The sequence below is a fragment of the Lachnellula hyalina genome (genome assembly GCF_007821495.1).
Source record: "Lachnellula hyalina strain CBS 185.66 chromosome Unknown contig00122, whole genome shotgun sequence".
Classification (NCBI taxonomy): domain Eukaryota; kingdom Fungi; phylum Ascomycota; class Leotiomycetes; order Helotiales; family Lachnaceae; genus Lachnellula; species Lachnellula hyalina.
In genome coordinates this window covers 34,493-59,212 of record NW_022157236.1, presented here as the reverse complement: position 1 = coordinate 59,212, position 24,720 = coordinate 34,493, and the positions used below count along the sequence as shown (strand labels likewise).

The window sequence follows — 24,720 nt, the reverse complement described above, 5'->3', positions numbered from 1 at the left end:
CTGACTTGTATACCTTCCTCCTGTGGTCCATCAGGGTTTCTTATGATGATAGGGTTGGGGTCATGTTACCTGACTTACTTTTTATTATCATGTGTACAAGTCAACATCCCTACGCTAGACACTACCCCTGACTTAGAAGTTTCCGCATTAATATTTCAGGCCACTCGCTGCCACCCTTCGTGGTTCTATTCCCGACTTAAAATATAATAATTTAAGACGATCTATAAAAGGATACTCAGTCAGGAAATGTCTTACACCATCATGTGATTCTTATGCAAGGCTACGGTCTCAGCTGCTTATCGCGCGCGTTGCCTTGCCGATGACGGCACGGGGAGCTCCACTCGAGCCAACTGCTCTCTCTCTCTCTCTCTCTCTCTCTCCTCTCCTCTCCTAAGATCCAAGCAATCCAACAAATCCAGCAAAATGAAAGCACTCTCTATTATTCCTCTTGCCACGCTCGCAACGTCTTCTGCGCTCCAGCAATATCTCCATGAAGCTTCCCACTCTCAGGCCTCCCTCAGCTCTGGCTCGAAGCCACTAGTAGACTCGAAAGCTCTACAAGACCACATTACTTCTGACAACCTCTTGAAACGTGCTAACAAGCTGTTCGAAATTGCTCAACTTGGAGTTGAAGAATATAACCATCCAACGAGGGTGATCGGTAGCGACGGTATTTAGCTTCAACACCATCTTTCGGTGCCTTTGCTAACATCCATGTTGCACAGGCCACGTCGGAACACTCGATTACATATACTCTACACTTGCCGGGTTGGGCGATTACTATGAATTATCAAATCAGAGCTTTGAGGCTGTGGTTGGGAATATCTTCGAATCACGTTTGGTTTTGGGGGATGGAGAGCCAAAGTCAGCTACGCCTATGTCCCTAACTCCTCCAACAAAGAACAAGGACGCTGTATTCGGACCGTTGGTGTTGGTAGCTAATGAGGGCTGCGATGCCTCAGACTACCCATCCAATACCACTGGCTCGATCGCCCTGATTAAGAGAGGTGTTTGTGCATTTGGAGACAAGTCTGCTGCAGCTGGAAAGGCTGGTGCTATAGCTGCCGTTGTTTATAACAGCGAGAAGGGTTCGCTCTCGGGAACTTTGGGAGAGCCCTCGAAATATCATGTTGCTACGTTTGGGCTTTCGAACGAAGATGCCCAACAATTCATCAAGAAGTTGCAGGATGGGAAGCTTATTCCTTCCTCGGCTTACATCGACTCCATTGTGCACAAGGCTCCGACGACCAACATCATTGCACAGACAAAGGGGGGAGACCAGGACAACTGCGTCATGTTAGGAGGACATAGTGATAGTGTTGCAGAAGGGCCTGGCATCAATGATGATGGTTCCGGCTCTATATCACTGCTCGAAGTAGCCACTCATCTGGTCAACTACAGCGTGCAGAATTGCGTTCGATTTGCTTGGTGGGCTGGCGAAGAAGAAGGGCTTCTAGGCTCCGATTATTACGTCTCTCAACTGTCTGAGAAGGAGAACTTGAAAATCCGACTCTTCATGGACTATGACATGATGGCCTCTCCCAATTACGCTTATCAGGTCTACAATGCCACCAACGCGCTCAATCCTACTGGATCGGAAGAGCTCAGAGACTTGTACATTGATTTCTACAAGTCTCACAACCAAAATTACACTTTCATTCCTTTTGATGGACGAAGTGACTATGATGCTTTTATCAAAAACGGAATCCCTGGTGGTGGTATAGCAACGGGAGCAGAGGGTATCAAGACGAAAGACGAAGTAGAGATGTTTGGTGGAAGTGCGGGTCAATGGTATGACCCATGCTATCATCAATTATGTGATACTGTGGATAATTGCAATCTTGACGCTTGGGAAATCAACACCAAGGTATGACCATTCTTCGTCGCTTTTGCTTCTTGTGCTAATATGCAGCAGCTTATTGCCCATTCGGTTGCAACTTATGCCGTATCTTTCAAGGGATTCCCTGAGCGGACTGGCGTTTCAAGTAACGCACAGGGAGAGAAATCCCTTTATCACGGACCGAAGCTCGTGATGTGATGAAGTTACAACGCTTCTATATACCATGTGTATATCACCAGGAAATACCACTGGTTCTTATTATAGACAATTAACATAATACCCCGCAAGCCTGATCATTTACCTATAGTTCATTGTTTCTATTGCTCGTGAAAGTTTTTGATTCTTTTACCTTTTGTATTCGGCGGCAGGTGCGCAGGGGCCGCTGAATCCTTTCAGGATTTCCAGCACAGGTAATTAGTGACGGAGAATCGTTTGATGGCTTTAGGGTTGTCTAGGTGAGTCCTCAAGTAGTTAAAGAGAGGTCCCTCCTGACTCCTAAAAGGGTTTGAGCCCATTGATCATCACTACGCCTATTCTATTCGAAACTTCTCTTGTCCTTTTCCTTTAGGATTGCCATACCTACTTTACACGTTCTCTCTAAAGCTCGAACCCGAACACGAAATCGAGAAGCCTTTCTCGGGGAATGACTCAATGATCAATGATCACGTGAACCAGTAATAAGTATTTATAAACACGGCTTGTAATTAGCAATCAACTTTTAATACCAACCTCCCTCCTTTCTTTATCTATTTCTCCCAAACTCTCAATCCAATCACACAAAATGAAACTCGAATTCACCACCCTCGACGTATTCTCTAGCACTCGCTACGCCGGGAACCCGGTAGCGATCATCTCGGTCCCCGCATCCGCCAAAGCCAGCCTCACGCAAACGCAAAAGCAACGCATAGCCTCAGAATTCAACCTCTCGGAAATCGTCTTCCTACACCTGCCCACTTCTTCCGATTCCCAGGAACGGCATATCGACATCTTCACTTCCCACGCCGAGGTGCCGTTCGCAGGCCACCCCACTATCGGCACCTCGCACTACCTGCTGCACACCACCAAGCAGGACGTAACCGCATTGATCACCAAAGCAGGTCGGATAGGAATAGAACTCGATCCTGAGACGCAGAATGTGAAAGCGGAGATCCCGCATGATTTCCATAGACATGTCGTCACGTGGACGACCCCCCTTAACGACCTCGCGAATCCGACATGCAGTATCGTGAACGGGATGTCGTTTATCATGGTCCAAGTACGTCTCCCCAATCCTAATCCTAATCCCAAGCCCAATCCCACCTCGTATTCTCTAACCAAATGGGAAAAAAAAATCCTCCCCTGACCAATATCCCCCTCTCAGCTCCCCACCCTCGCAGCCCTCGCGCTCGCAAAGAGCAATCTCGCAGGCTACACTTACGACACGACGCCCCTAGATGCGGGCTGGCAGAATGGCCTCATCGCCACCATGTACTTCGTATCGCAGGGCACTGATGCGCTCGGTCGTAGGAAGTACCGGACGCGTATGTTTGGCACGCGAGAGGATCCCGGGACGGGCAGCGCGAGTAGTGCGTTGGGGTGTTTGCTGACGGCTGGTGGGGGGAAGGAGAGGTTTGTGTTTGAGCAGGGCGTGGAGATGGGGAGAAGGAATGTTATTGAGGTTGAGGTTGTGAGGGGGGGAGAGGGGGGTCAGGAGGGTTGTGCTTGGTGGGGCTGCCGTGGAGGTTATGCAGGGGAACTTGGAGGTTTGAATGGGAGTTATGGGAGAAAAGAATAGGACGGAACGGGTAGATAACTTCTGATGTTCAACTCATCGGATTCAAGCGAGCCCTTTTTCGAAAAAGTATTTAGTGATTAGTTTTTGCAAAAGTATCTTTTTCAAATCCTTTCCCAACAAAAACATGGAGAGCAAGCGGAAATTGTCACCCGTTTCGAGCACTTCAAGCCTAGATTCCTAAGAAGAGATTTTGAGAAGTAACAATACACATCAGCATAGTACTCAAGCCTCAAGATTTGGTTGTACGAGATACCCATGCATGTACAAAGTATGCTTGCATGCCTCTGAACAAGGCGCATATATCGCGGCTCTAGCCTTAGACAATTATGCCATACCTACTTCAAGGGTCCTCGTGATAGACCTCTCTACCAGCTCCACAACATCTGCATTTGTTGACAAATCGATCTCCATGCAAGAGAAAATCTTCAGGGAGTTTTCTTTTCCCCGGATGTTTCCCGAGTATAGCTAGAGTGACCTCCACTAGCCCCAAAGTCTTTTCCATACCACGCCTCTTATACCATTTGTTCAAGCCTTTGGAAAGCTTTGGACTAAGGGTGGTGGCCCATTCGTATACTCGATCAAACAAGTGTCGCCTCTCTGATATCGATGTAGATTCCAATAGTCGAGATCTACAAGAACGGCCGTAGAAGTCTGGAGCTTGTTCTTATATTGCGTCAAAGAGCGAGGCAAGAAGTTCAAAAAGTGCGAAAGTGTGAAGTCGCATGCACAGCCTTAATCCGCATGCAGGCCACATCATGAGACATGCCGAGAAGCCTTGGGGTTAGCCTCGTCATGTCGTGTAATGAGCAAAGAAATAAAGTAGGACAGGTAGACGAGTATCAAGATTGAGTAATCTGATTTTCGGAAAAAGGGTTGTCAGAAGTTTGAAGCATAGCCGGGGGGAGGGCTAGCGACTGATGACTAGACTCAAAGCGCCTTTAGTAGAAAGGGCGATGGGGTTACAATAAGGCAGGCGCAACCGTGCCAAAAATCTAGCCTTCAATATGGAGCACTAAAAGTCAGTTCCAAATGCACCAGAGGAGGTTCGATGTACATCATTGGTCTTCGCCTTTTGAAGTTTGATCTCTATACAGACTTTTGTTCTCAGTTTCACATCGGAGAGGTGGCTTAAGTAACGTGACTCGGATATTGCTGGGCACAGCTTCCTCTGGGTCTTTTGCCATATGTGATTCGAAATAGTAAGACCGTATAACCTTTTAGAATTGAGGATCGTGCTTCCTTTAAGGGAAGCGCTGACTAGGCTTATGACTAAAGCACGTACGTGGCCAAGGCATGTGATACAAAATGACACATGTTCGGTGCAGGACATTCGCTAGCATAGCGCCAAAGAGCTGATTGCAAGTATGCTTAGGGACCTAAAGTGTGACTGTCGCGCTCCCTTGAATGAGGAGGCAGGTAGTAAATCTCTAAGTACAAAGAGAAGGATGGTGGGAGGGAAAATGAGTGTTTTCGTACGAATCAACACTCATAAAACACAACACTCGTAAATATTGTAGTCCGTAATCTTTCCAGCATTTCAGAAAAGCAGAATGCGAAAACCTGAGTTTAGTGAAAGGCTTTCACCGTAAATATTCCAGAGAAATTGAAAGAGTCTAAGAAAAGAATGAAAAACGGCGATGCCGTGAATGAACATTCTCGCCGACCATAAAAGTTATATTTCCAATTTCCAAGACCGCAAAACACGAATGAGGGTAAAATAGATATCAACGCTGCAAAGAAATAATGCCAAGATCAAAAACGTTCAGGGGCAGGTCGAATAGCCAGCGGACCATGTCTCTCAACGAATAGAAAGCCGTCGACCTCAGGCGTCCCTTCTGGAGTACTTAAACGCGACCATTCCGAATCTGTTGAACTTGCGTCCTGACCATGCATCCCAATAGCATCCGGCGCCTGAATGTCGTATTGCCAATCGCCTGTGTTCAACATCTCCGCGTCCTCTATGCGGATGATTTCTGGAGACTCATTTATGCGCTGCTTTGGTGCGGGCCCATCTTCTTTCGTCAAGTCAATCACTACTGCAGGCTTAGTGTTATTTGAAGGTTGAGATTGCTGTACGCGCTGCAACTCTTGGGCGTAGGCCCCGAGAGAATGATTGGGGCGGCAAGCCGGGCAGGTCGTACAGCCGCATGTCGGATTCGTACGTTGCCGCATGGAATTAGTGGTGTGGACCGGAAGGGCTGACGCGAAGGAATTCTGATGGGCTGCTTGACCTTCTCCGGAAGGAGTTTGATTGAAGGGACGATCGAAGGGAGATGACCCTATCTGCTGCGGGTGACTAAGTCCTTGGGAGTTCTTAACAGCGCCTTCTCTGGTCCCCTCCAGGGAAGAAGATTCAATTTCCTTGCCCTGCGATTTGGTCTGGCTTAGCATACGCTTTTTGCATTGCTGTTCTAACAGCAATAACTGAATCTGGTAGGCTTGGAGTGAAGGGGTTGGAAGAGCCTGCTGATGCGCCAGTGCCTCTGCGGCCGTCATTGGCTTGTAGCCACAAGGGTTTTGAGCTTGGACTGGATTGCTGCAGCATTGCGGCGCCGCCTCTTTGGCGGTAGTCTTGCGAGATGTTTCATCTAGCTTTGGTCTGAAATTCTGAAAGTCAGCGATACTTGATTCCGAATGATCTAAAGTTGGGGGTATTTCGTCAACGTCTCGGATTTTTGGAGACATTGAAAAAATACCAAGACCTATTCGATCAGGATAATAAAAGACTTCGACAACTGCTTACCTGCTACATTGTTGTGGCTGCCCCATTGGGGCTACCATCGCCCTCTTCTCACCCCGCTGCTTGGAGCCATTTGCTGGTGAAGGTTGTCTTGCTACCATAGGCTTCTTCCTTTCTTGGTCTAGGTACATCAAATGCCTCTGATATTCCTGTAGATCTATTTCCTGAGTAGGCGGTTGCTCGGTCTGTACGACACTAGCAAGTCGCTTCTGGTCTTGTTCGTTGCGAAGATTCAACTTGAATTGAAAATTTTGCCGAGCCGCAGACTCATTTGGGGATCGGTAAGCAGCTTGCTTTGCCAAGTCTTGTGACCGAAGTTGATGAGCATGTTGCTGCTTCAGCAAGGCCTGTGCCCGAAGTTGTTCCTGGTAGGTCTTGATAACAGTAGGAGCCGCTTCCTTTTTGACATTTTCTTGCTTCTCCTGACATCCCCATACCTGATTATATTTTTGCTTCACCATATAATCAAGCATGACCCGTTCCGTGTGGCTTGGGGTAGCATTCGGAGTTAGTCCGAGATGGGATTTGGCTTGTACTTCCCAACCAATCCATAATTGTGGCTCTCGAGGCTCTTGGGTTTTCAGATCCCTACCTATATGGCAAGAATCTTGCTCCCCTGGGTCGACACTTGGGATAGGGGGAAGCGAATTCATGATATGCTGTTCTCGGCTCGGAGCTTGCTCAAACCGCCTGTTCGTATCAGACTCTTGTCTTGCCATCATGAGTCGCTTCTTATTCTGGTGTTCGAGAAGCATCAGCTGCATCTGATAGTCTTGTTGCTGACGTTTAGATATCCCCTGCTGCCGGAGGTCATCACGTTGTTGTTGTTGACGAATGGAGCCCATCTCATAAATGTATGGTTGGAATGGAGGTACAGTGACTTGAAATTGTGACTCAAATGCCTCCTGTGGAAGGACTTTCTCGCTCCGGGGGGGTTGAGGCTGAACGGGACTCGAAGGCTCCGGATATCCAGGTTCAATCTTGACTTTTGCCTCAGACAAGGCTGAATATTCAACATCAATCATGGAGTCATCGGAAGCCATAGCTACGTAATCGGTACTTTTGGATGGCGATTGACTTTGAAGAGCTGACCACGAAGATTTTATTGATATTGGTGAGATATTCTTCGGTTGGTTGAAGATATAATAACGAGTCAAGTGATGTTGACAGCCTGATCATTGGTTAGTGAAAGATCCCTGATAAACTCAAAAGCAACACTTACAAATGATTTTGGATTTATTGACGTGACTGTTAGATTCTATTGAAAACAGAGGGAAGTGAGATATTTAAGGGAGGAGGGTGGAGATGAGACAAGGTCCGCTGTTAAGTTGTTCATGATACAGGGATACACAGATGCCTCATGGCTGCAAAACCAACTAGGAACTAGCGCTGCCGCCTCACCAGTGGTATGCCTTTTTAGGACATGCGCAGTACGCTTATTTAGCACTGCGTGGTATGCTGATTTGGGACATGCATGCATGCGAGGCATGTTCACTTGTTCATCTGTTCAGCCACTTGCCGCCTCAGGGGTTCAATAGAACGAATAGAACGACCAATTGGAAAACGAATGGACTTCCCGAAAAGAATTCTTGCAGGGCGGCAGAGTCGTAGCCCACGTGATCGAAAGACTGGCCCTTGAAAATTCAACGCTGTTGCATTGCTTGTCTGCCGTGAGAAGATACATTTATTTTCTTTTTCGGCCAGCTTGACGCAATTCCAGGACTTCCATGAGGCAATGTGAACGATTTTCTTAGAGTATGCTTGTCTGGATAGTCTAACCACAGTCGTACAACCAGAGCATTGTTGATTGAAGATGGACGAGATGAGGATATAAAAAGCTGATAAGGAACGCGGACGTGCAACGGATTGTCGTCGGCGCCTCGCTTCGTAACGCACCGTTATAACGCCGGCTTCCGCATGCACTCCACTTCGCGCCCCTGTTCGTAACCCCACCCAAACGAACAACAACAAAACAGACGCGTCACAAGGCTGGCTTTTTCTAAACACCAAATCCCGCGGGCGAAGGAATCATTATGGAAGTTTCATAATTTTGTATCATTCATCTGGTATAAGTACAAGCCATCCAGTAGTAGCCTCGCATCCACCCAGCCCATCCCATTCATTCCCGTCTAGCAATAGAACGTATGCCATTTTCATCATCCTGTACCAGAAAACGATAAAAATCCGGCCCATGAAGCTATCATCAAACAATAAAGCGAACTATCCCTAACAAAAATGACTACCATAAAACACAGAACGCGGCCCCCACACACACGTTATTTCCCAGCCCCAACGCCTTATAGACACCCTAAAAGAACCCAACCCGAAAACAAGCTTACGCCTTCTTAGGAGTTGCCTTCTTCTTTGGTGCCGCCTTCTTCGCCGCTGGTGCAGCCTTGGTCTTGGTAACACGCCCCGACTTGGTCTTGCCGATAACAGCCGGCTTGTCTACGACGGCAGGGGCCTATGGAACAATTAGATGCCATCATGTTTGCAATGGATGGAGAACTTACAGTCTTGGGAGCAGCGGCCTTCTTTGGTTTAGGAGCAGCCTTTGTCTTGGGAGCCGCCTTAGGCTTTGCAGCTGCCTTGGTAGTGGCAGCCTTCGGCTTCGCGGCAGCCTTGGCCTTGGTGGCAGCGGGCTTTGCCTTGGTTGTGGTGGCCTTCTTGGCGGCAGGTTTCTTCTCGACCTTTGCCTTCTCGGTCTTGGGCTTGGCAGCGGCCTTGGGCTCCTTCTTCGCGAGCTTGGTTCCACCAGAGCTTCCTGTATGAATCGTTAGACATTGGACTCGGATTGAGGTGCGCGACACGTACCCTTTGGCTGGGCGAAGACGCCCTTATCAACGCCAGACTTCAATGCGCGGTTGAACTGAGAGTCGAACATGGCTCCGTCGGCCTTGATCTTGTTGTTGGCCTTGACATACTTCTTGAGGGCGATGCGGCTAGTTCGGGTCAGTCAGATGGACTAGGTAAACAAACGACGCGTCGAATTGGAATCCGAAAATCGACCGCGCGTGAATAGATGAAGTCGTACCTTGAACCGTTACGCTGGAAGGTCAATGTCAGCAAGTAACCACGGTCTTATAGGGAGGTAAACATACATCCTTGAGATTAACGATAGCATCGGTGATCATATCTAAAATAACGCGTCAGAAACCCCTCTTTCATAAAATTTAAAGCTACCATCAGATGCGGAAGAGCTACGCGACCAAGATGCAATGCGCGCAATTTGGACGCGACGTTGTGGTGGGAGGATGTGAAGCTCACCTTGGTAGCTGGCATGGTCGGAAGTGGTGGCCTTGGCCTTGGATGCAGCAGCCTTAGGAGGCATCTTGAGGAATTGATTGAATATATTGGGATGATACAGATGATAAGATTGAATGCGAATTCGGATCCGAGAAGCTAGAGCCGAGATTGAATGGTCGTGGTTGTCGAAAGTCGTGGGTTGTCAGGTTGGGAGGGGAGGCGAAGGGAAGGAAATGCGCGACAGCTGCGGGGGGATGCTCTTATATGGCGGCAACAGCCATCGTCACTAGCGCAATCACTTGAGATAAAATTAAGCGAACAAGCTCAGAAAAGCGCAGGAAAAGCCAAAACTCAAACTCAAAAGAAGTCGCTGATTGGCTGCACAATGGATCAAAGAAGATCACACGCACGCTCCCAACCCAACTCCCTCTCAAGGTCTCTCCCACACCCACACCCACACCTCGATGATGCCGATGGATGCAAATGCCAACGCATTCCTCTGATCTGTCTCCAACCGCCGATTCCCCTCGATCATTTTGAGATGAAATCGATGTAAATAAACCCCCAATATCTTGCTTCTAGTGACTGCTATCCGAAAGTCTTTGAAAATCGGAAACAGTCGAGATGGAAAGACGACCGGCATTGATATTGTCAGTCTTCCAATCTCCCACCGTGTTTTATTGCTTATTAATTATTAATACCATCTATTTATCATGTATATATTTATTTCCAATGCACATATTAAAAAATACTCGAAGCGTTGGGGCTGCAAGTGCATAGAGGATGTGGCGTGTTTGCGACCGGTTTCTGAAGCCATCGCGAGTTTTGCAACCTCTACGATGAAAGTGCCATAACTCCCCACCACAACATTCTATCATCATAATTATACTGCCGAGAGTGTTTTTGACTGAAATACATTAAGTTTGAATAGTTCAATTTGATAAAATTCGTTTGCGTGGGCTTTGCTCGAGTTTCTCAAAAAAGTGGTGCAATTTGGGTTTTCGAATTGCGACCGAAGGCATCTTGCCGCAGTCAAAATTCCTACCACAAGAAACAACCCAGAAGACAAATCGATCTTATTATCACGCATCGCCCTTGAATCTGTTTCATCTCCAAGATATATAAAAGTACGTACGCATTGTTGCTTGAGAAGCATGAAGGTCGGTTGCCTTCACATTACCGCGTCGATTGGTCTACGAAGTCTAATACAACGAGCCAACGGCCCAGAGACGTCAAAGAAGACCTCAAAGTTTGCCTAGATTAATTATATCTATAGAACATCAAGACTTCGATGATAATTCGTATTTTCAGGACTTCTCCGATCAGAAAGCGGGGCATCATATTCGACCGGTCGCACAAGCAGTAAGGTCTTGTGACACGACGCAAATGCTTCAAGTTTCGATCATACACCCCAACACAGCCCAAATTGAGTCAATTTGAATGCTACGCCCTTTTCACAATATCAAGACAGATCCTGCTGGTATTCTCCTGCAACATCCGGCCTTTTTCTGTTGCTTGAGCTTGCCAGGGGAATACGGGTGGAGTCGTGCAACAAATCCACGGCGAGGCAGCGACTCAACGATCTAGGTAGAAGTGCACACATTGAATTAAGAAACCACAATATCTTTTCCAAATCCCTACACCACTCTGCCATAGATGCTACAGCAATCCTCTAGTCCAGCTTCTGGAATTTTCATCTCAAGAAGATACGGCGTAATTTCCTACCGAGATCTGCAGCTCACGACATCACATCCTCACGTAGACACGCAGCTCAGAGTCAGCACTCCATCTCAGCACCTCTGGCCCCCCTTTCTCAAAACGAACATTATCATTATCCTCCTCATCCCATACGTCTTCCAACCCACTCCAAGCAACACGGAGATCTTACGATCAATGCCTACCGGCATCCGAAACGCAAGTGCGACCGGGAGATTCCCCATACATGAGCCTAAATTCCCAACATTGTTTAATGCACGCACGCACGCACGCATGGGCATATCCATATCTGTCCACATACATGCGTAACGTGGTGTATCATTTCTGCTCCTGAATGGCGCGCCTATCGCTATTGTACCTATATAAGCAGAGTTTCTAGTAGAAGTCAAATGGGCACTTGGCGCTGCTGGTTGCTTCATTATGTGCCGGTATGATAGTGCGTGATCAACAGGTTTGTACTGAGTTTCTCCATCAAGGAGGTTACTAAACATGTAGAATGATAAGGCCTGATATGCTCTGACATTTCTACATTAGTATGCGAAGCTCGGGGGGGTCTGAAATGCCTCGCGAGTCATTTCTCGACAGGCATTCTGGACTGCAATTAAGCTCTTATAAGCTTCTCGGTGGCTTTCCCGGTCAGTTTTAAAGCAGCTTTGTAATAAGAGTTGAAAAGGTTGGAATTTACTTGTATAACATTCATGGGGGGTTTTCCCCCTCACGGTTGGACATTCTTCGCATTGAGAGCCTAATCTTATACATCTCGCCTACCTTAGCCGTATAGGAGAGCGCTTGACTATAATAATTACATGACTTCTCTCTATGTCCAAAGTCTGTCTCACACGCATCTTCAAATATTAAAGGATCTAGCTGACTCCCTCGGCCATCTCTTCCTAATACATGCCAATTCCATCATTTTACTTCCCCTAAGCTCAGAAACCCCTTCAAACCTGCTTCGTCCTATCCTGTACCCCCTTCTTCCCCCCATTTCCCTTCACCTTCCTTTTCTTAACAAAACTACTCGGCACCACCGGCGTCTCCTTAACACACCTCTCACACCTACACGCCCCACCCAACGCCCTAAGCAACTCCTTCTCCCGATCCTCCACCTTGCTCCCCTCCTTCAAAACCCCTCCCGCACAATACCCAACAAACACCTCCTCCCCCTTTTCAATATCCTTCTTCGCCACAACCTCAACCTGCGGCGCGCACTTGGCCCTTACCATCGCATTCGGCGCACAGCTATGGTTAAACCAATAACTAACCGGATTCACCGCATGATGCGGAGCTTCCACGACGGGGTTCTGCACGTGGTGGTGCTGCACGCGGTTCCAGAGCGCGAGGATCACCCAGGTGTCCCACGCGTGGTTTTCGAAGATGTTTATGCCGAGCGCGGTGAGCATTGTCATGGGGCCTTTGATCAGACCGTGTAGTGTGAAGTCGAGTTCGCCCGTTGTGGCGGGTTGGAGTTGTGCGATGTGGGGGTTGGTGAAGGGGCTGTTGTGGGATAGTAGTAGGGTTGAGGCTATGTAGCGGGTTAGGTAAATCGGGATGTGGTCTAGAAGAAAGTCAGCAAGATGAAATAAGAGTCGTTGACGGGGATTGGGATATTGAAGTAGGAAGCTTCGATACGTACCGGGATACCTGAATGCAGGATGGGCGAGCTCATCATAGCTGCGAGCAGGGTGGTCACCTTCCCATGACAGAACCATTTCTAGTTCAGTGTTAAACTCACCAAGACCCAGACCCTCCTCTTTCCCTCCATAAAGACAATCTGCTGCCGAGATCATTTCGTCAAAGTTCTTGCGACACAGGCGATCATGGTAGTACTTCTTAGCAATCTGCTTGCACTTGATACTACAGAAATTTAAGCCACAGCATTTGAATGAAGCCACAGAAAGGTCATCGCAATCATTCCAATCTCTCATACAGTTATAGCAAACCTCGCGACCTTGCTCGATGCACGTGGCGTAGATATTGTTCGCTCTCAAGATAGTGTCTCCAGACCGAATCTTCTTCGTCGCAAACAAACCATGAGAGTTGGCCAGAAGTTTGGATTCCGCCGGCGGATCCCAAGATGGCGATCTGCTGAGTTCCAGGACCTGAGAGCAAGCCTTGACTTCTTTCTTCGCAGCCTCCATCACCGTATCACTCCTAGCATAGTTTTCCTTCGGCTCCCAAGGATAAACTCGCATTCGAATCTTCCCGTAGTTCAGGTATGTCTTTTGCTCGAAAAAGGTTCTCTTGTTGTTAGTCTTGAAGCTTTCGATATCGTTGTCGACAGCTTCTTGGGCTTTGTTAAGCATTTCGTTCATCAGGTCGTCGGAGTTATAGATGCTGATGGCTTCATGGAGAACGGCGATGTGGTCGTAGTGGCCGCATAATGCTTTTGCTGCAAATGCTAGAAGGTATAATCTGAGAATAGGTCAGCACCTGAACAAGACAAAAGTTTCACTCAAGGTCACCCAAGGACAGTGTGTGGTGATGGTACTTACGCTTGCCGACAACCCTCCCGAACCCGCGCTTTAATGATAGCTCGGAACTCCTCCTGTCCCATGTCTTCTCTAGGCTTCTTCTTGATATAGTAGTTTAATCCATTCCAGAGCCGGGCCCTTTCGCCAAGCCCCTGAGGATCATGCTTGTCGTAGTCTAGAGCTGACATGCAAAGCAAGAACGCTTTGTACGCGTCCCCTGCTGCCAGCTCTGGGAATCCTAGGTTGAAAAGAGCGCTTGATCGTTCTGACCAGAATCCGAAGGCGTAAGGGCACCGCTTGATATTCTTTGTCGCGTTGATGAGCTTGGAGCGAAAGCTTTCTACTTCCTGCGAAGATTCGTCAGTAGGAGTATACTTCCGGAGCGTTATCGGACGATGTAAGAAGTACCTTTTTCGTTTTGATCATATGGTGGCCAGCATCCTGTATGTAAGGATCAGTAAATGTGTTCACGCGTTGAAGTTAGATGGACCCCAAGACTAGATTGCTTTGGAATGGCACTTTACATACGGCATCACGCTTCGATTCTGATACCTCACCGGTGCCTAATGCGGTTGGCTGCCACCTACTAAAGTCCCAATTTGTGTCCATGATAATGCGCGTTATCTGAGCTGTCGAACGAAGGTTTTGCAGGCAAAGAGGCGATGTTTAACACCACACAGGTTGATGATAACAACGTAAGAAAATGGATAGAGAGAAGAGTAGCCCTCAGTCATGTAAGAATTTGGCAAAAGCAAGTAGGTGATAGATGACAAGGGCTCAAAGTAGGGCGAAGCAGTAAATATGGTGGAAGAAAAATTTGTAGGTTGTTTATATAAGAGATGGGAGGCAACCAAATCCCAGCAACCGACATCAAGTGAATTTCTATTGGACGCAAGCCCGGTAACTTCTCAATCCAGGACGGTCTGAATTCTGCCAAGCGGTGCGAGAAGTTATTCTGATGCCGTGAGGAACAACAAGTAGAACATAAGAACAGAAGCCCGAATTTGACAGGCAGGCTTGGTCCTTTGGTTGAACGCAGACATTGGGCTCTAACCTCGAGAGTAGCGATATGTAACAGCCCAAACACACTTTCATTGTCTTCCATCTTGCGCAAATCACACTTCCCAGATTCTTTCCTTGCGCTCTATACTTTGCCCATAGCAGTCTCATCCATCAAACAAGATACCCCTCAAATGGCATACTCGGAAATTCTTGACGAGAATACATATACACACCCGATCCCTTCGAGTTAGGCTAGAAGTCACCACCACCACCACCTCCCCCACCACTCCTGGCCCTTTTCTTATCTCCGTGCTGCTTCTTCATCCTCAGCCTCGCAAGATTATCCGACTTTTTCCTAGAATCAAATGTAGTTAGCCAGTGTACACTAAGTCGAGTAGGTGGCAGCACCAGCAATTTCAGTGCGAGTTGTGTGGAGTATGCATGTGTTGCATTTGGTGCTTTATCTATTTCATTGGTTTCCCGCGGTCGCTTTCTTTGTTGGTTCTTTTACGCTCCTGATGCTTTTTACCCTTTTCTTGCGTGATAATTGAAAACGCGGTTTTCTTTTTCATATTTTTCAGGCGTTGTCTCTCAAGCTTATGTTGAGAGCGAGATACCTGACGATTAGGATTATAACCGACACATGACTTCAAGCTGCCCAGCCTACAAAATGAGGTGGTAAACTTCTGCAGAAGCGCAAGAGCACACTTTAAATTATGAAATTGCGAATACTTACAAGTCGTCGACTTTCTTTTTCTGTTCCGGATCTGTGGTACCAGGGACGGTTTTCTTGTATAGTCTGGAGAGTTCTTCGAAGAGTCTTTTGTGTGTCTCACTCGTATTCTTTGTTTTATTTCGGTGAGTGGCGCATTGGATGGATATAGTGTTGGATCTTCTCGCGAAGTATCTGCTGCCCCGCAGCTCTTCGTGAAGAACCTTTGGAACATAGCGAGTGAGGGTATCGAACTCCCAGGTAGTCGTTGCCTTCGAATCTGTACTTTGATGATATTAGAAAGATCCTCGCTAATATTCCATTCCACCCATAGACCTACTTGTTGGCGAGCTGTCCACCGGGGCCTCCTGGACGTGAGCCAGTGGTCGTGGAGATCCTTGTTGGTATGGTGGACTGATTGAAATCACGAAACCAAGCGCGAGCAGCTTCAAGATCTGCCTCCTCACTTTCACTTCGAGGGCGAGACGAAAAGGTCCTGCGTTTCTGAAGAAAATCAAACTGCCCTCGGAGAGGAGCCGAACAAATCGTTTTCAAGGAGTGAGATTGAAGCATGATGGAGATTGACGGGCACGAGAATGCTCGAGTTGTGGCTTGTATTCTGAATGACCAACCAACGTGTGTACAATGCAACTGTTCAAGAATGGATACTGTACGGGAGGGCACAGGAAGGAGCAGCTCAAGCTTTTAAGTAAACCCCCCAACTGCTTGATTATTCTGCCTATCTGCTTGAGACAAACAAGGACAGGCTACAAGACACCCCGCGCTTAAGGCGGGGAGCAGGTATATTGTGGCCTGTCAACTGTGACTGTGATGCACCAATACGGACGGAGTAATGAAGACAGGGAACGCAGTCTTGTAGGTACAGATGCAGCCACGCATGTTGGTGCAACGACAACCGCAACATGCTGCTTGCGGTTAAATTTGAGTGGATGACTAAGCGTGCACGCCACCAAAATCTCACTTTCAAGCTAATCCATACTAGGTAGCGTAGCCTAGCCCTATCTTAGTAATTAAGGTAGGGTAGTACTCGCAGCCGCAGCCTCTTTCTTTCCGTACTCGCTTTCGCACCTTCACCAGAATCAATCACTTCCTCAGCTCGAGTGCTACCAGTCTAGAATACAAGACATTCAAATCTACACCTTCACCGAGTCACTCTCTCACTCACCCACTCACCCAACCACCAAAGAATGCCGACTTCTCGATAGTCCGCACATACATCCATTCGCTTGCCCCGACCTGCATCCATCCCACCTTCCCACCCTCTATATTTTCCCTCACTTGCGATACCTACATACCGCATCCACCCGTCTGAGAATCTTGAACACACAACCCAACCCAACCCACCCCATTACCACCTGTTATCCTTTGTCGTAAACCTCGACCTCTGCTTATCATTTTGATGACTTGCCCATTTTTCTCCATGATCTGAGTCCGAGGCATTCATGACCAACGAGGCTCCCGATTCCGTACAAAGACCTTGTCTCCCATATCCCCTCTCCCAGTCCATCCTCCCGAACCCTCGAATATCCCAGTCCTGCAGAACCAGATCGACCCGGTTTTCAATATGACTTCGACGCATATTGACAATGCCCCACCCCACTCTCTTGTAACTGCCCCGGCAGACTCCTCCCAGCCAACTATCCCGGAGAATTCAGATGTACGCTCTCCTTCCGCCGACTCAAGCTTCTCAGACGCATACAAAGAGCAGCCTGCCAAGGATCAAGGCAAAGACGAGAATGTCAAGGGAGGCGACCAAGGCAGAGAAATCACCGATGACTATGCAATGACATTTGATTCCGACGGAGAAGAACGTACGAGTAGTCAAGATTTATCACAAGCAAACATTGAGCAGACGGCAGAGTCTCTGCCTGTTACCATCCCAGCGACCAAATTGCCTCCCTCTGTTGCCCACGAGCTTTCCCATGTCGCAGTGCCTACCAACGACCATACCACACATACCATACCATCTCCCTCCCTCCCAGCATATGCAGATGCTACAGCCGACTGTCTATCCGATGGCTCTGCAGATGTGTCAAAGCCTATGGAAAATGGTACAGCTGAGTCGACAGCTCCCAAAACCCATACTTATGAGGGCATTACCAACGGTGATATAGATATTCAGCAACTACTTGACAATATCACTGCAAATGCCGAAAAGAATGAACCAGCTTCGACTACTCCTGCCCAACCTTCCACCCCTAATTCCACCCTTTCCAAAGGGAGCTCAACCTTGCCATCCCATGCCAGCCTTCCGCCACGCCCACAAATTCTACAAAATCGCAATTATGCAGATGACATGCAAAAGTACCACGCAGGCCCACCAGGTGTCCCCCAGCAGGCCAACTCTTCTAGGCCTGTAGGAGCGCCTCCGTCTCTTGTTGGTGCAGGTGCTCCTGGCACCTCCACCGATCCTAGAGGTGGGCTTCCTCCTCCCCCAGTAGCATCTTTTAGACCCCCCTCATCTGCAAAACCCATCAGCCCATCCTCATATACCCACCTCAATAGACCACCTGGGCAAAGTCAAGCCAGACCTGTTGATGTTGAGGATGAAGCTGATGTTATAGATGCACGATGGGGTCCTGATGTACAAAAGATCTACGACGAATTCCTTGTAAATGAGCGGATGTACGTGACCGAGGGCATTTGGGACAGGTTCCCAAAGAAGTCTCGTCTATTTATAGGTAAGCAAAAGTCTGTCGCGATTCACAGCTTAGACAACTAACAAGGCCCAATACAGGTAATTTACCTTCGGAAAAAGTTACTAAGCGAGATTTATTTCACGTCTTCCACAAATACGGCAAGCTTGCTCAGGTCTCTATCAAGCAAGCATACGGGTTCATTCAATTTCACGAAGACGCTGCGTGTGCTGAGGCTCTAGCACGTGAACAAGGAGCAGAAGTCAGAGGACGCAAAATGCGTGAGTAGACCTCTACGTTGAGATTTCACTACTAACTCGCTCGTAGATCTTGAGATATCAAGACCACAGAAGAATACGCGCAATGCCGCCCAGAATGCTCAACCGCCCCGTAGGTCAAGATCCCCCGACTATGCAAGAGGGGGTATGTCAGACCGCGGTGGCGGACAAGGGCAAGGAAGTCGAATGCCTAATATTGACCGCTACGACGGGAGATCCAATAACAGCAGCATCCGCCAGGATGAGTATGGCCGACCATTACGCATAAGAGATGATTACCGGCCAGTACGGTCCCCTACACCACCTCGGTACCGGACTCGCGACGACTATGCTCCACGTGGTAGAGATTCCTATGGAGGCCGAGAGCGTCATCGAAGTCGCTCGCGCTCTCCATATGGAAATAGAGACGACGGTAGATATCGCGAGAGAAGTTTGAGCCCTCGAGCACGTCAGACAAATGAGGATCTGGATCTCCAGATACCTCGACGAGACCAACGCAACGTACCCGACGTCCAGATTATCCTCATGGACCAACTTGACCGAGCGTTCGTCTCCTGGGTGGAAGGCGAATTCCTTTCCCGTGGCATTAAGACTGAAGTGATGTTCCTCAGCGCACGACTACCCCTCCAAGCAGTTATCCGGCGACAAATTCTCGAGGGTGTTTATGCTGTCTTACAGCTTGATATGAGGTCCCAAATGGAGAGCAAAGTCCCTTTACAAGTTTTCGATCGCCAAGGTGGTGCTAACAATGTGCGATTCGACGAGTACCAAGATCTAGAGCCCAGGATCGCAGCAGAACTAGTACACCGTGCGAAGCAAGCCCAGCCCGTGCACCAACCTCCCCCCCAAACACAAATTCCTCAATACACCCAACCGCAATTCGCATCTGGCCAAGCCTATCAGCCACCAATCCAGTCACCTACCCAATATCAGCCGTCTCCAGCCCCTGCACCGGCTGCCCCGAATCTTGCCAGTCTAGTAGGCCAGCTTGATAATTCTAGCCTTCAACAACTCCTTTACTCGATGAATGCCCAACAACCACAGCAACAAAATGCACCTGCTGTTGCATCTAATTCTGCAATTGACCTCGCTGGCCTCTTAGGTGGTCTCAACCCCCCACAGCAAGGATACCAGCCGCAACCTACTCCATCTCCATATCCCAATCTTGCGAACAATCCAGCCCTCGCATCCATACTTGGGCACGTGGCTGCTCCACCGCAGGCTCAATCTCAACCCCAGCCCCAGCAGTCTACTCAACAAGTTCAGAATATAATGGCTCAACTTGCTAGATTTCGAGGATAATGAGAGATGTTTGGCAGGACATCCGAATCAGTAGTGAACTATAGCCCTCAGCCCTTTAGGGTATTGATTGAGGAGGAAAATAGCTTCTTGTAGAATTACTATGGTACATCAAGAGAGAAGAGTTCCTTTTGATACTGGAATACTGGAAGTCGAATTTACGACTCGTTATCCACCTTTTCAAGCGCCGTTCTATGCCATAGAACCCATGCATATTCTACACTTTTGTACATAGTCCAAGTTTAAGAACTTTTGTCACTTGAATATTGAGGTTTTACAGGCCAAACAGATGGTCTATGCATGATTAGTCCCTGTGAGGTGAAAGATGGGAGTGAAACTTACCTAGTCAAAAGCAACTTTTCCACGGGCGCAGTCTCCCTCGACTTCAACCATGCAATCAAATCAGCTCTCAAACTGTTCGAGGGCTTTCCCAGAACATCCACCCCCCCTCTCCACAAGCGCCATTCTCACTTCCTCCGGCTCCAATTCATCCACCCTCTTCGGGTCTCCCAACAGCTTATCATCCATCTCCAGATACTCCACGCTACTCGCGACCTTCCTCCTCAAAACCCACGTCGGCAGCCCTGGATATTGTCCCCCTAGCCAATCCCACGCACTACTACTAAGTCCCAAACTCCAACTAACATGCAGCACCTGCATCCTTTCCAACGCATCTACCCCCTTCTCAGTCGGCGGTTCCACAGTCAGGTTCCGAAAGCTAATCCCGCGCCTCTTTTCCAACTTCTTCCTATCAGCATCGATCTGCTTCGGAATCCGACATGTCCACGGCACAACACTACTCAGCGCAATGACCACCAACGGCGTAAACTCCCCGCACAGTATAAACACCAGACCGAAAATGGGGACACGCTTGATATCATGCCAGTTGCGGCACAGGAGTTGGAATTCGGAACGCGTGAGCGCGTTGGCTGAGACGGCGGTGGGGAGCGAGGAGGCGTGTTTGGTGTCAACGAGGTCTTGGATGGGTTGTGAGGCGCGGAAGTTGGCGTAGATTGCTTTGGCGCCGGTCTTGTAGAAGGTTGCGTAGGCTTTGCCGAGGGCGATGTAGTATTTTATGGTGGAGGTTGGAGGGTCGTTGCGCTTGGGTAGTTCGAGGGGTGGTGGGCGGGTTGAGAGGGGGCCGTTGAGGGGACTTGTTAGGGGCGCCGCATCTTTGGTTACGGAGCTGGAGGTTGAGGAGGCCAGCGCTGGGAGGGGTGTTTTGATGGAGAAGAGAGGTGGGGGAGGAGTTGGGACTTGAATGCTATTGAGGTAGCATTGTAGGTGTATGGAGCGCAGGCGGCGTGTTGGAAAAGAGTGGTGGTACGTAGACCGCGGAGAGCGAATGTGGTCATTTCATTAGGAGATGAAGATGGGAAGTAAATAGTATTATTGTACAAGAGAAAGAGGAAAGAGGTTGACAATGAGAATGAAAATGAGACCAGCTTTTGGCTTGACTCTTGATTCAGTCCTGATCCCAAAGATATCTGCAGGGGTATGTCCCTGTTGGGTCCTACAAAGCGCTCCTTCCCGCCGGCCTAGTCTCGGATTTCAAAGCGCCTTCTAGAACTATACCGTTCTTGGCTCGCTTGGGTAAGCTGAAGCTGACTGTCACTCACCTTCCCCTCCACTTTGAATGCGAGGCCAGATATCTCGAAAGTGTATATCCTCAAAAGTCAACTGATTCCTTGCTGTATAATTGCAGTTTGCATTTCTGCAATAAAACGGCTATCAATGCAGCTTCCCGCAGCCTGAAACCCACCCTACTCCACCCATTCCCCTTCCCCTTCCAAAAGCAAATCTGTTCATCCGATCATTAGCCTCAATACTTGCACCAGCCGCATCATGTCGTCGTGGCCCTACCACTTTGTCGATCTCAACGACCGGCAGAAACATGAGCGTCGGATATTGCTCGATCGCTATGGAGTCTTTGCCCAGCTTTCCGCTCTCGTTCCTATTGCAGTGATCTTGCTGTTTAGGCTGGGTATCTGGGTGCTTTCGGAGCGGAGGAGACAGCAGGAGTATGCTGCTGTTCCTACTTCGCCTGGGCTGAAGAGGGAAAGGTTGAGTGGCTCTGGAGCCTTGCTGAGGAGGTGGAGGAGGCTCGAGTGGTGGCTGGAATCTGATGTTGGGGGTGGATGGGGAGTTAGGGGACGGTGGATTGCGGGATTGGCTTGGGGAGCTTGGTTGTTGTTTTGAGTGTTCATAGGACTGGTGATGGTAGGTCGTTTTACGTTTCTTGTTCCTTTTGTTTCGAGGCCGTTGGCAAGGTCCGGCTTGTATCTCTTTCTTCTTGTAACTCCTCAGCCATATTACCATTTATTGAGCCTCTCTATCTCTTATATCCACACTATGCTATAGCCGGAAGTTACTTCGCAGGCTCTTGTGGGTGAAGTATTGGTCCACCAGGTCTATTTATTGTTTGTCCCATATCACGTGATTATTTCCTCTTTTCCGAATAAATTGGGTGGACTTCAATCCGAGAGAAGCTAATTCATCTTTAGACTACCTTCATATCACCAAGCGCTTTGGGGAAGTTGCAGTGTCTCAATTCCCCATGCACTACATCCTATCCATGAAGTCTGCCTACTCGCCCCTGTCTTTAGTCCTCAATTCATCCCACGAGGAACTGAATCCCTGGCATCGACTTTCAGGACGCATCATCTACTCTCTCCTTGCTCTTCATGCGTCTTGGTACCTCAACCTTTTTATTCAAGTTGGAGTTCTCGCGAAGCGGCTGAAAAGTCTCGATGTCATTATCGGTTTGATAGCATTTATTGGCTTGACTATTATTTCAACTACAAGTCTAGCCTTTGTGAGACGATGGAGCTATCGAGTATTTTTCGTGATGCACTTGACAATCGGTGTCACGATTCTGCCGCTTCTTTTCTTCCACGCTTCGTATCTACGGCTTTATATCATTGAAGCACTAGCCATCTTTGTTTTTGACATTGTCTGCAGAAACTTGGATACTACGACTGGGTATGCGACCATCACACCAGTACCCCACACCAAGCTTGTTAAGATTAGGATTCCTGTCCCAGCCTCAAAAATCAAGAGATTCCATGCCGCTCCAGGTCAGCACGTTTACCTCTCAATCCCACCGGAAAGCACGCCGCCAACTACCACCACTCCATCAATCCACGGTCTACTTTTCAACCCATTTACCGTTGCAGATGTTGGGGCAAAAGATATCACAGTGGTATTAAGAATTCTCAACGGTCCCACAACAAAAGCAATAGAAAACCTGGGCCATCTTACCAAGGCCAGGCCACCAATCAACATTGAAGGTCCCCTAGGTAGCTCTCGCCGGTTCACAAACCTAGCCCAAAACTACGACAGAATACTGCTCTTTGCAGGTGGTGTAGGAGCAACTTTCATACTCCCTATTTACTACCATCTTCAAAAACAGTTGGACAACGAGGCCAGAAGTCCGGACCGTCTTACATGCATTTGGTCAATGAGATCTGCCGCGGAAGCTAGCTGGGCAATCGAACCCGAAGCCAGTGAACAAATAGACGATGATGCGAATGTCAAGATCTTCTTAACCCGCACTCGTGAAGACCAGATCCAGGAGCCGATTCCTGCAGATGGGAGTATTGAGCTGGATGATTTGACTGTGAAGGAGGAGCCGGTAAAGGCTACTGGTGGTAGGGATCGGCCTGATATTGGGAAGATTGTCGATGGGGTGTTCAAAGCTGGGCATGAAGAAAGGGTTGCGGTGCTGGTCTGTGGACCTGTGGCGATGGCGAGGGAAGTCAAGAAGGAAGTTGGGAAATGGGTTAGCAAGGGAAGGGATGTCTGGGTAAGTCACGTTCTTTCTTTGGTTTTTTTTTGGAGCTCGGTTTCCAAAGATCTCTTAGGCGCAGTTACTAACTTGCGTCTAGTTTCATGATGAGGGCTTCGGATGGTAGAGCTTGAAGACCTTAACATATTTTACTAGAAGCACGCTTGATGATTACGAATTCATGATCAAAATTTCATGCCAGAATTGTAGACATATTGGTCTGTGAAGTGTGCAGGGTTACTCGTGTTCCACATTCATCATCATTGAAAAAGTTCAGAAGGAATGGCTCTCCTGCTAGGCTACTACCATACCTCCTTCAAATTTAGGAATTATGTATAAACGTAATCCATTGCCAACGCCAGCGCCAAGCCATCCATATCGTAACATAACATAACATATTGTCTAATCCGCCCTCTTCTTGGTATCGGCCTCCTCCCCACCACTACTAGCACTCGGCGTCTTAGGCCCCTCACCTTCATCCGTATGCTCATCAGCATCCCAGTCATCCTCTCCATTCTCATCCCAATTATCAACCGCCTCATCAAGACTCTGCGGCACGACTCCAACTTCCCCGGACTCCTGCGCCCCGACGCCCTCTCCAAGCTCTAAATCCTCCTCATCCTCCCCACCCACAGCCTGATAACTCTGCTTGTTCCTCTTCTTCCGCTCCAGCATTCGCTGATGATACCAGGAACTCAGCGCTAGCGCCCCGAGCGAGCCCACTACATTCGCCACGATATCGTAGAAATCAAAAACCCGGCCATTAGGTATGAAGCCCTGCAGGAACTCCGAACCGATGGCGAGGACGCCCGTACAGGTTACGAGCGTGATGTTTAGGGAGCGGCGCCGCGAGGTGTCAAGGATCCAGTAGAAGCAGGTTGTGAGCAGGAAGAAGGTGAGGAAGTGAAGGACTTTGTCGTTGATGAGCGAGTCGACTTGGAGTGAGGAGAGGCCGGCGTAGGCTGCTGTTGCTGTGAGGAAGAGGAATGCTCCTGTGGGGGAGTTAGTACTTTTGGATGACGTTTAGCATTGATATGGGTGCGAACCTGCGAAGGGTAGCCTTATGCGCATTTTTTGTTGGATGGTTTTATTAGCTGGTGAAGGGTTAGAGAATCATTTCAAGACTGGAAAAGTAGGAGAGGGCCTGAAATGGATGGTGTCGTACATTTAGAGCTTGATGGCTTGAGCTTGAGCTTGA

General features: G+C 48.5%; 8 protein-coding genes across 8 annotated transcripts; 4 read left to right on the top strand and 4 right to left on the bottom strand.

Annotated features, from left to right (window-relative positions):
• Positions 1-423: 423 nt before the first annotated feature.
• Positions 424-2,038, top strand: APE3 (Aminopeptidase Y; the record flags this gene model as incomplete). The annotated part of the gene is made up of 3 exons (XM_031151818.1): positions 424-670; positions 726-1,867; positions 1,916-2,038. 3 exons carry the CDS (start codon positions 424-426, stop codon positions 2,036-2,038), a joined length of 1,512 nt encoding a protein of 503 aa, XP_031003441.1.
• A 583-nt stretch (positions 2,039-2,621) lies between these two features.
• LHYA1_G006884 (putative isomerase) lies at positions 2,622-3,614 on the top strand (the record flags this gene model as incomplete). Its single annotated transcript, XM_031151817.1, has 2 exons — positions 2,622-3,095; positions 3,201-3,614. 2 exons carry the CDS (start codon positions 2,622-2,624, stop codon positions 3,612-3,614), a joined length of 888 nt encoding a protein of 295 aa, XP_031003440.1.
• A 5,075-nt stretch (positions 3,615-8,689) lies between these two features.
• hhoA (Histone H1) lies at positions 8,690-9,685 on the bottom strand (the record flags this gene model as incomplete). The annotated part of the gene is made up of 6 exons (XM_031151816.1): positions 8,690-8,818; positions 8,868-9,118; positions 9,169-9,296; positions 9,389-9,402; positions 9,456-9,490; positions 9,538-9,685. 6 exons carry the CDS (start codon positions 9,683-9,685, stop codon positions 8,690-8,692), a joined length of 705 nt encoding a protein of 234 aa, XP_031003443.1.
• Positions 9,686-15,521: 5,836 nt separating this feature from the next.
• On the bottom strand, positions 15,522-16,074 carry LHYA1_G006882 (uncharacterized protein; the record flags this gene model as incomplete). Its single annotated transcript, XM_031151815.1, has 2 exons — positions 15,522-15,786; positions 15,842-16,074. The coding sequence occupies 2 exons, from the start codon at positions 16,072-16,074 to the stop codon at positions 15,522-15,524; spliced, it is 498 nt and encodes a 165-aa protein (XP_031003442.1).
• An 880-nt stretch (positions 16,075-16,954) lies between these two features.
• On the top strand, positions 16,955-19,738 carry LHYA1_G006881 (putative RNA-binding protein; the record flags this gene model as incomplete). Its single annotated transcript, XM_031151814.1, has 3 exons — positions 16,955-18,203; positions 18,260-18,439; positions 18,486-19,738. Coding segments are annotated over 3 exons (2,682 nt in total), but the record flags the coding sequence as incomplete, so codon positions are not given.
• A 399-nt stretch (positions 19,739-20,137) lies between these two features.
• LHYA1_G006880 (uncharacterized protein) lies at positions 20,138-21,090 on the bottom strand (the record flags this gene model as incomplete). The annotated part of the gene is made up of 2 exons (XM_031151813.1): positions 20,138-20,991; positions 21,063-21,090. The coding sequence occupies 2 exons, from the start codon at positions 21,088-21,090 to the stop codon at positions 20,138-20,140; spliced, it is 882 nt and encodes a 293-aa protein (XP_031003444.1).
• Positions 21,091-21,580: 490 nt separating this feature from the next.
• On the top strand, positions 21,581-23,649 carry frp1 (Ferric reductase transmembrane component; the record flags this gene model as incomplete). The annotated part of the gene is made up of 4 exons (XM_031151812.1): positions 21,581-21,921; positions 21,945-21,955; positions 22,240-23,540; positions 23,623-23,649. 4 exons carry the CDS (start codon positions 21,581-21,583, stop codon positions 23,647-23,649), a joined length of 1,680 nt encoding a protein of 559 aa, XP_031003448.1.
• Positions 23,650-23,924: 275 nt separating this feature from the next.
• On the bottom strand, positions 23,925-24,593 carry LHYA1_G006878 (Uncharacterized protein; the record flags this gene model as incomplete). Its single annotated transcript, XM_031151811.1, has 2 exons — positions 23,925-24,514; positions 24,569-24,593. The coding sequence occupies 2 exons, from the start codon at positions 24,591-24,593 to the stop codon at positions 23,925-23,927; spliced, it is 615 nt and encodes a 204-aa protein (XP_031003449.1).
• Positions 24,594-24,720: the final 127 nt, after the last annotated feature.